This window comes from Balaenoptera borealis, assembly GCF_965194805.1.
Source record: "Balaenoptera borealis genome assembly, chromosome: 2".
In the NCBI taxonomy this organism is placed as follows: domain Eukaryota; kingdom Metazoa; phylum Chordata; class Mammalia; order Artiodactyla; family Balaenopteridae; genus Balaenoptera; species Balaenoptera borealis.
The window spans coordinates 65,136,567-65,146,265 of NC_138867.1; the positions used below are offsets into that span (position 1 = coordinate 65,136,567).

General features: G+C 44.3%; 1 protein-coding gene and 1 long non-coding RNA gene across 2 annotated transcripts in view; one reads left to right on the top strand and one right to left on the bottom strand.

The window, feature by feature from the left end:
• The window catches only part of THBS4 (thrombospondin 4), a 50,208-nt gene extending 45,422 nt beyond the window's left edge, over positions 1-4,786 (top strand). The window contains exons 18-22 of the mRNA XM_082375966.1: positions 233-281; positions 378-574; positions 1,207-1,379; positions 3,859-3,998; positions 4,550-4,786. Of these exons, the coding sequence (XP_082232092.1) occupies positions 233-281; positions 378-574; positions 1,207-1,379; positions 3,859-3,998; positions 4,550-4,611 (621 nt within the window). The 3' untranslated portion in view covers positions 4,612-4,786. The remainder of the gene's footprint in view (positions 1-232; positions 282-377; positions 575-1,206; positions 1,380-3,858; positions 3,999-4,549) is intronic.
• On the bottom strand, positions 1,899-3,643 carry LOC309622630. The gene is made up of 2 exons (XR_014241045.1): positions 3,517-3,643; positions 1,899-3,029 (listed from the first exon to the last, which is right to left on the bottom strand). It is a non-coding gene; the product is annotated as an uncharacterized lncRNA (long non-coding RNA).
• Positions 4,787-9,699: the final 4,913 nt, after the last annotated feature.

Below are 9,699 nucleotides of genomic sequence, written 5' to 3' on the forward strand. Positions count from 1 at the left end.
TAAGGGTTTATTGACTCAGCTTAAGTGACAGTTTTAGCAAAACTATTTCTACTTAGCTTTGAGGGTTTTTTGTTGTTTTTTTCCTAAGTGTACGCTTTCTTTGAGCACGTAACAAGGTAGAGCAGTTCCTCAGATAATGAAATCTTTACATGGAGGTCTGAGGTTCTGGGCTTCTTTGAGAATATTCTACCCCCTCTAAGGTTAATCTTAACCTCTTCAACTCTCTCTGCAGGGCATGGAGATCGTGCAGACCATGAACAGCGATCCAGGCCTGGCAGTGGGTATGTCCAGGGCCTCATCACCACTGGTGCAGAATTCACTCTTTCCAGCTACTCGTGTGGCTTGTCTGTTTTTCTCATCTATTTTGATCTTTACAGGGTACACGGCTTTTAACGGAGTGGACTTCGAAGGGACCTTCCACGTCAACACCCAGACGGACGATGACTATGCTGGCTTTATCTTCGGTTACCAAGACAGTTCCAGCTTCTACGTGGTCATGTGGAAGCAGACAGAGCAGACGTACTGGCAGGCCACCCCGTTCCGAGCTGTCGCAGAACCTGGCATTCAGCTCAAGGTACTCATCTCCCTTTCTTCTGGGCCCTTCACCCGCCTTCTAAATTCTGTGTTCGCCCATATGGCATTTATTCATCTAAGGAATTGATGCATTCCTGCCAGCATTCAAGTTAGTTAGGGAACACTGGAGCCCATCCAGGGCCTTGCCTTCACTCCTGTGTGCAAGCTACATGCTTCCCTCGGGATGACTGATGGTGAGAATGTCAGCCCCAGTAGGGCCCAAGAGGTGGGGAAGATTTGGAGGTACATCTTAAGGCACACTCTTGGAAACTGGCTAATGTGTTTCCTCAATGGGGCCAACTTTGTACAGGAGGGCTGGGAGGCTACCTCTGTCACTCCTGCTGGGAGGAGAGGCAGACTTCAGAGCCCTCATTGGCCAGATGTGGGGAGCAATGGATTTTCAGCAGGAAAAACATGGACTGGGTTAGTGGAATACTGGCCAGGGCGGATTACTGGAAGGCTGGGGGGAGCATCGCAGTAGAAATGGCACTTAAGTGTTTGTTTATGCTTTGTGTCCAGATCCAAAGCCACCAGATTGTAACCGTGAATTCCCACCCCATCACCACCCCAGGGATGCGGGGTGCAGGAAGGGTGGTCTGTGCATTCTAAGACCTCGCTCGTGTCGTTGTCCAGGCCGTTAAGTCTAAGACGGGTCCGGGGGAGCATCTCCGCAACTCCCTGTGGCACACCGGGGACACCAGCGACCAGGTCAGGCTGCTGTGGAAGGACACCAGGAACGTGGGCTGGAAGGACAAGGTGTCCTACCGCTGGTTCCTGCAGCACCGGCCCCAGGTGGGCTACATCAGGTAGGTGCAGCGCCCCCTCCTCCCCGTGCACTTGAAGTAAAGCACATCCTTCTCCTGCATCGTGGAGCCTTTGCTCCCCTGAGCAGAGGGTCCCCGAGGACACGCTGGGACCTCAGGCTCCCAGAAAAGAGGTGGGAGGACGACACCCGGCTCAGACTGACCGCCTGGATGGTAGGGCCAAACTGGGGGTAGAAGGACCTTCTGTGGGGGAGGCCTTGGCACCGGAACGGTGATTCCCCTCTGCCACGCTGACCCGTGTGAGGTGAGACGTGCACTGACTCTGCCATCCGCATCCCCGTGTGTTCCCTCTGGGCCCTGTATCATCACTTACCCACAAACATTTCACGCTGCAGTGAGTCCCTCACGGTCTGATACACTCCACGAGGGCAGCACCCATGTCTCATTTTATCTTGGTCTCCCCAGTGCCTGACACAGTGACGGCACGTCCCACCCTCGGCATGAACTGACCCTCATGTGAGCCGATGTAATCTGCCTTATTTCCCTGTAGGACTATTTAAAAAACAAACAAACAACTGTTCTCAGAAGCTAGGATGCCTTAGCACTACATCTTTCTTTGAAATTTAGTCGGTGTACTTTTCTCTCTCATTCCTCAAACTTACAGATCAGCACCCATGCCAGCTTACGTAGCACTTTTAGGAAGGGTGCTGATTACTTTCTCCTGACCGGGGGCGAGGAAGCTGCTGAGTGGAAAGAAGCGAATCATGAGGGCTAATTCATATTTTGTCCTTCTTTCTTTGAGACATTACATAAAATGTAATCTGTCTCACAGTAAGATGATCATGTTCTCAGCCCTATTAAGCTTAATGCCCCTTTTTTATGACGTATTTTGAAATGCCCCCTCTGTGTCCCAAAATGAAATCATAGAAAATATAACCTACCTGCACATATTATTTGAGAGAGTCAATCTGATCCCTAATAGAGAAATAATAATTTATAACAAAATCATGTAAATGCTTGGACACAACCACACCCAACACAGAATGAGACAGACACTGGCACCTGTGCCTAGAATCACTGCAGAGGCAATGTCCTACTACAGATTGGTGTGTTGTGGACACAACAGTGGTATTGCCAGCTGTGATGTGACTTTCTAAAATGGTGAACAGCTACAGAGAAGGACAAATATCGTATGACATCGCTTATATGTGGAACCTAAAAGGTACAAATGAACTGATTTACAAAACAGAAGTAGAGTCACAGCTGTAGAAAACAATCTTATGGTTACGGGGGGGCGGGGAAGGGATAAATTAGGAGGTTGGGATTGACATATACACACTACTGTATATAAAATGCATAACTAATAAGGACCTACTGTATAGCACAAGGAACTCAATATTCTGTAATGGCCCATGTGGGAATAGAATCTAAAAAAGTGGATATATGTATATGTATAACTGATTCACTTTGCTGTACAGCAGAAAGTAACAACATTGTACATCAACTATACTCCAGTAAAATAAGTAAATAGTGAACAGCTTAATTTTTAAACAAACAAAACAAAGTACAGTTGACCTTTGAACAATTCAGGGGACCAGTTCCAGGACCCCGCCGTGGATAAAGATCCGCAGATGCTCAAGTCCCATAGTCAGCCTTCCGTATCAGCAGCTCAGTATCTGCAGAGTCAACCACCTGTAGATCACATAGTAAAGTAGTATTTGGGAAAAATCCACATATAAGTGGACGCATGCAGTTCAAGCCTATGTTGTTTAAGGGTCGACTGTACTCAGTTTCTCAATTTACCCTGGAAAATCAATACCAGTGCAAAAAATACTTGATGTTCACAAGTGAGAGAGAGTTAGGTTCTAAGCCCAGATAAACAGTCTCTCTCTCCACCTACCCAGGGGTCTGGAGGAGCACCCCAAAAGTGTCTGGATGAAGGACAAGTTTTGATTTTTCTCTCCAGGGCCTTGTAAGCCACCCAGCACCCCTGGCCTCTGTCACTAAATGCCATGGTGACGACAGCTCAAAATGCTCCCACAAATTTCTAAAAACCCTGCTTAGGGAGTGCTGTCCCTCCCGAGGAGAATCATTGCTCTGGGTTTCCACCAAATGTTATCAGTTCGACCTAGAGAAAAGCAGTGGTTTTCAAGCATGATGTCTGGACAAGGTAACTCACTGGACAGTGAAGTCACAAAGCCTCTTGGTCCTGAGTCGTATTGTGATTTCTCTTTAACTCATCAGCGAGTACCCATCGAGTTGAACTCGGTGCCCAGCATCATGCTAGGCCTTTGGAGAGACGGAAGAGGGGAGGTGTGGGCAGGTGCTCCCTGACCTCATGGAGCTTCCAGTCTCGTAGGGAAAGGGGAACACAGCAGCGGGAGCACGAGCCAGGTCTGCGAAAAGTGGAGTATGAAACAGAGCAAAGACGCAGGTGGATAAGAAGTGGGACCCCTAGGTCTTATGACAGGCGCTTCCCCCAACCTTGGTTTGAGACCCGCTCTGGCTGTGTTGTCCGCAGGGTGCAGTTTTATGAAGGCTCCGAGCTGGTGGCTGACTCGGGGGTCACCATAGACACCACCATGCGTGGAGGCCGGCTCGGCGTGTTCTGCTTCTCCCAGGAAAACATCATTTGGTCCAACCTCAAATATCGCTGCAATGGTAACGTACATTCTTGTTACTGCATAATATTACTACTAGAAAAAAAATCAAATAATGCCACCCTATTGTATAGCACACATCCCTTCCAGAAGCCACAAGCTCATGCCACATATTCCCAAAACCTGAGAATCCCTGTGTAATCCAAGTAAAAGGTAGATCTCATTTTTCCTATTTGATAGATGAGGAAATTGAGCCCCAGAGAATTAAACTGCTTGGCTTAGGACGTGGGTTCACTGAGAGATTCAGGCAGGTTTAATTGACAGGCAGCCTTCATTTTCATACAGCTCACACATAATCATAAACTCAAAATCCATTCTGCGTGCAAATTTTCTTTAGGCCTGTGAATGAGCACTCCTGGGCTTGAAGCCAACAATTTGCAAAGCAGCCTGCGGTAGAAGATGGCTGCTGGGGGGGTGGCGTGAGGTGGTGTCTTTGGGGGCCTGCTGGGTGGGCTGACAGCAGCCCCTACAGGAGGCCTCCCAGCGTGAGATGCACCAGGATGCGGGCTGGAGGGAGCCCTCCTAACCCCCTGTGCCTGTTCTCCTTTGCAGACACCATCCCAGAGGACTTCCAAGAATTTCAAACCCAGAATTTCGATCGCCTGGATAACTAAACCAAAGAAACAATCCGTGACTGCTTTTACAAACACTGAAACCACATATTTTTTAACTTCCTACAACTTTCTTTATATACACTGTGGCTTTCTTTTGCCCACCCAAATATACCAAATGTTTTATATGAATGTAGCAATAAAGAAGAGATAATTTCTAAAAACCGTGTTACCCAGACATCGCCTGCACGTGGCTCAGGCTTTGATGACGTGTGTGCCGTTCTCTGTGGTGTCCACGTTCGACTTGCCAGGGGATCTTTCTTTTTTCCTCAGACGTGAGATTGAGCGCGTGCATCAATCAAAAGGCTCAGGCCAGAGGTCTCATCTTCCGTCTCTCCAGTTAGCTTCACACAGAAGCCTAACAGTCCTGTGCTCACCTCGGCAGCCTCCTTATTCTGGGTAAGGAGCCTCAGAAACACTGCTCAGGGACACCTTTCCTATGAAGACTTTTCCTGACCCATCCATCCTGGGGCAGATTTGTCCAGTTCCTTCTGTTACCCTCCCCACCTCACACTCACCTTCTGCCCAGACTTCTATGCCAGCACTTTCAACGCGGTTATTGTGCTTACTTATATATTTGGCTCCCCCTAGTGGAATATCAGCTAATTGAGAATAAGGGACCATGTCTTAACTACAGTCTGTATAATCTGAGTGCCTGGCATGGAGTAGATATCCAGTAAATTTTTTGCTGGCTGGCTGCACGAATGCCTCTTAAGTAATAAGGACAATAGCGTATATGGCTCATGTAAGCCCTCCTACAACTCAGAAAGCTGCTCACAACGTACATTCTTTCTGCAGTGGTATCAGCAGCCTCGCTGTATGTACGGGACAGAAACGTGCCTGATTTTTGCACTAGCCTTTCTCCCATTCCATTTGTTAGGCAAAGAAAGATCCAGGCAAATTTTTATGAATTCCCTTAGATTTTTGTTTCAAGGAATATTGCTGGGCAGTAATATATTCTCCAAATTCTAAAATTCCTGGAAATATTTTAAATCATAAATAAAGGATAAACACCGTGACCACTGTTTTATTATGATTTCAGTAGTCAGAAAACACAGTGGCACATGCATGACCAATATGAGATGTGCAGGATTTCGGGCCACCTCTCACATGTAAAGCCTACAGATGGAGGTTGCCTCAAAAGTCAGGACTTAGACCTTCAATCAGGGTCTTCAGTGAGTGGACAGAACTTAGACCTGTCTACCAATTATTCCCTCTGCTGACACAGAGAGAATCTAGTCTCGCAGGCAGATCCTGCTACAGGAGCTGCCTTCCCAGGATCTCTGGGCCATATTGCGTCGTGACACCTGTGGTTCCACATCTACAAATCTTTCCCAGTTCCAAAAAGTCCAGGAAGGAGAGGTAAATTCATATGGTTGGAGATTGTCATCTCTCAATCTTCCCCGCTTTCCTTGCTTTTTTGTATCCCACTGAAAGGTTATTTCCTGAGCCCTGAGGGCCTCCAGGAGCTCTCTGGCCCTCCTGGTCCCCACCCACTCTGTGGTAGAGCTACATTATACCTTTATAGGTATAAAAGGTATTTCATACTACAAAATTTTAGTGCGCTTTCTCTGGAGTCCTTGGCACTTTACTAGCAATATGTGATGAAGGCTACAGATCCTCTTCTTGGGGGATTTCATTCTAATCACTGAAGTACATGCCAAACCCTGTACCTGAAATACATGCATTTATAAGAGAAAAGGGTGTTAGCTGATCAGCTATGGATGTGAATCTGAGTTGAAGTCTTACAGTATCTCGATCTGACTTTCAGTGAGACTGGCATGCTTATTAAAACTATCCTGTGCTCCTGTATTTTCCCCTACAAGCCTCCCTGAGGCTGGTGGAAAGAGGAGGCAGCCTCCCTGCTCTTAGCTGGGCAGTTGCTCCCAAAAAGCAGTATGTCCACAGGAAAATTTCTTTAGATAATTGATACATTTTTGTCTATGACCATGATAGTACCATGGGCTCACAGGAGATTTAGAACATAATTCCATACTTTAGAGAGCTTATTAACATCATATATAATAAGTTTTGTCTCCCCCAAAATCAGAAGGCAAATAGAAAAGGTAGACCCAGTGGTGTGCTTAACTAAACCAGCACATGCCAGCTCATGAGAGCTAACCAGTAAATTCTTAGGAACTTTGCGAGACAGTTCTTAAATTGTTGAAAATGTGAAATTAGCCATGGTGGGCGTATTTACACCACAGAAATTGGCAAACACTACAAATTAGATCTCCAGATTGCTGACTGCCAAACATTTACCAGCACACAACTGGGTACACTTCCTTATTCCTAGTCATTCTTCATCAATATCTTGGAAGCTGGTGTAGAAAGCTTGAAACTTTCAGAAAACTTCTTGTTTAAGAAGTAGAGAAGTACTCTTAGAAGTAAACGTAGGGAAGAAGCTCTTTGACACGGATATTGGCAGTGATTTTTTGGATATGATACCAAAAGCACAAATGACAAAAGCAAAAATCACAGAGCAGAATAAAGAAAAAAGAATGAAAAGAACTGAGGACAGTCTCAGAGACCTCTGGGACAACATTAAACGCACCAACATTTGAATTATAGGGGTCCCAGAAGAAGAAGAGAAAAAGGGACTGAGAAAATATTTGAAGAGATTAGAGTTGAAAACGTCCCTAATATGGGAAAGGAAATAGTTAATCAAGTCCTGGAAGCACAGAGAGTCCCATACAGGATAAATCCAAGGAGAAACACGCCAAGACACATATTAATCAAACTATCAAAAATTAAATATAAAGAAAACATATTAAAAGCAGCAAGGGAGAAACAACAAATAACACACAAGGGAATCACCATAAGGTTAACAGCTGATCTTTCAGCAGAAACCCTGCAAGCCAGAAGGGAGTGGCAGGATATACTTAGAGTGATGAAGGAGAAAAACCTGCAACCAAGATTACTCTACCCAGCAAGGATCTCATTCAGATTTGATGGACAAATTAAAACCTTTACAGACAAGCAAAAGCTGAGAGAGTTCAGCACCACCAAACCAGCTTTACAACAAATACTAAAGGAACTTCTCTAGGCAAGAAACACAAGAGAAGGAAAACACCTACAATAACAAACCCAAAACATTTAAGAAAATGGGAATAGGAACATACATATCGATAATTACCTTAAATGTAAATGGATTAAATGCTCCCACCAAAAGACACAGACTGGCTGAATGGATACAAAAACAAGACCCATATATATGCTGTCTACAAGAGACCCACTTCAGACCTAGAGACACATACAGACTGAAAGTGAGGGGATGGAAAAAGATATTCCATGCACATGGAAATCAAAAGAAAGCTGGAGTAGCAATTCTCATATCAGACAAAATAGACTTTAAAATAAAGACTATTACAAGAGACAAAGAAGGACACTATATAATGATCAAGGGATCGATCCAAGAGGAAGGTATAACAATTGTAAATATTTATGCACCCAACATAGGAGCACCTCAATACCTAAGGCAAATACTAACAGCCATAAAAGGGGAAATCGACAGCAACACAATCATAGTAAGGGACTTTAACACCCCACTTTCACCAATGGACAGGTCATCCAAAATGAAAATAAATAAGGAAACACAAGCTTTAAATGATACATTAAACAAGATGGACTTAATTGATATTTATAGGACATTCCACCCCAAAACAACAGAATACACATTTTTCTCAAGTGCTCATGGAACATTCTCCAGGATAGATCATATCTTGGGTCACAAATCAAGCCTTGGTAAATTTAAGAAAATTGAAATCGTATCAAGTATCTTTTCCGACCACAACGCTATGAGACTAGATATCAATTACAGGAAAAGATCTGTAAAAAAATACAAACACATGGAGGCTACACAATACACTACTTAATAACGAAGTGATCACTGAAGAAATCAAAGGGGAAATCAAAAAATACCTAGAAACAAATGACAATGGAGACACGACGACCCCAAACCTATGGGATGCAGCAAAAGCAGTGCTAAGAGGGAAGTTTATAGCAATACAAGCCTACCTCAAGAAACAGGAAACATTTCGAATAAACAACCTAACCTTGCACCTAAAGCAATTAGAGAAAGAAGAACAAAAAAACCCCAAAGCTAGCAGAAGGAAAGAAATCATAAAGATCAGATCAGAAATAAATGAAAAAGAAATGAAGGAGGGCTTCCCTGGTGGCGCAGTGGTTGAGAATCTGCCTGCCAATGCAGGGGACACGGGTTCGAGCCCTGGTCTGGGAAGATCCCACATGCCATGGAGCAACTAGGCCCGTGAGCCACAGCTACTGAGCCTGTGCGTCTGGAGCCTGTGCTCCACAACAGGAGAGGCCGCGATAGTGAGAGGCCCGCGCACCGCAATGAAGAGTGGCCCCCGCTCGCCACAACTAGAGAAAGCCCTTGCACAGAAACGAAGACCCAACACAGCTATAAATAAATAAATAAATAAATAAATAAATAAATAAATAAATAAATAAATAATAAAAATAAAGGAATTCCTTTAAAAAAAAAGAAATGAAGGAGACAATAGTGAAGATCAATAAAACTAAAAGCTGGTTCTTTGAGAAGATAAACAAAATTGATAAACCATTAGCCAGACTCATCAAGAGAAAAAGGGAGAAGACTCAAATCAATAGAATTAGAAATGAAAAAAGAGAAGTAACCACTGACACTGCAGAAATACAAACGATCATGAGAGATTACTATAAGCAACTATATGCCAATAAAATGGACAACCTGGAAGAAATGGACAGATTCTTAGAAATGCACAAACTGCCGAGACTGAACCAGGAAGAAATAGAAAATATGAACATACCAATCACAAGCACTGAAATTGAAACTGTGATTAAAAATCTTCCAACACACAAAAGCCCAGGACCACATGGCTTCACAGGTGAATTCTATCAAACATTTAGAGAAGAGCTAACACCTATCCTTCTCAAACTCTTCCACAATATTGCAGAGGGAGGAACACTCCCAAACTCATTCTACAAGGCCACCATCACCCTGATACCAAAACCAGACAAAGATGTCACAAAAAAAGAAAACTACAGGCCAATATCACTGATGAACATAGATGCAAAAATCCTCAACAA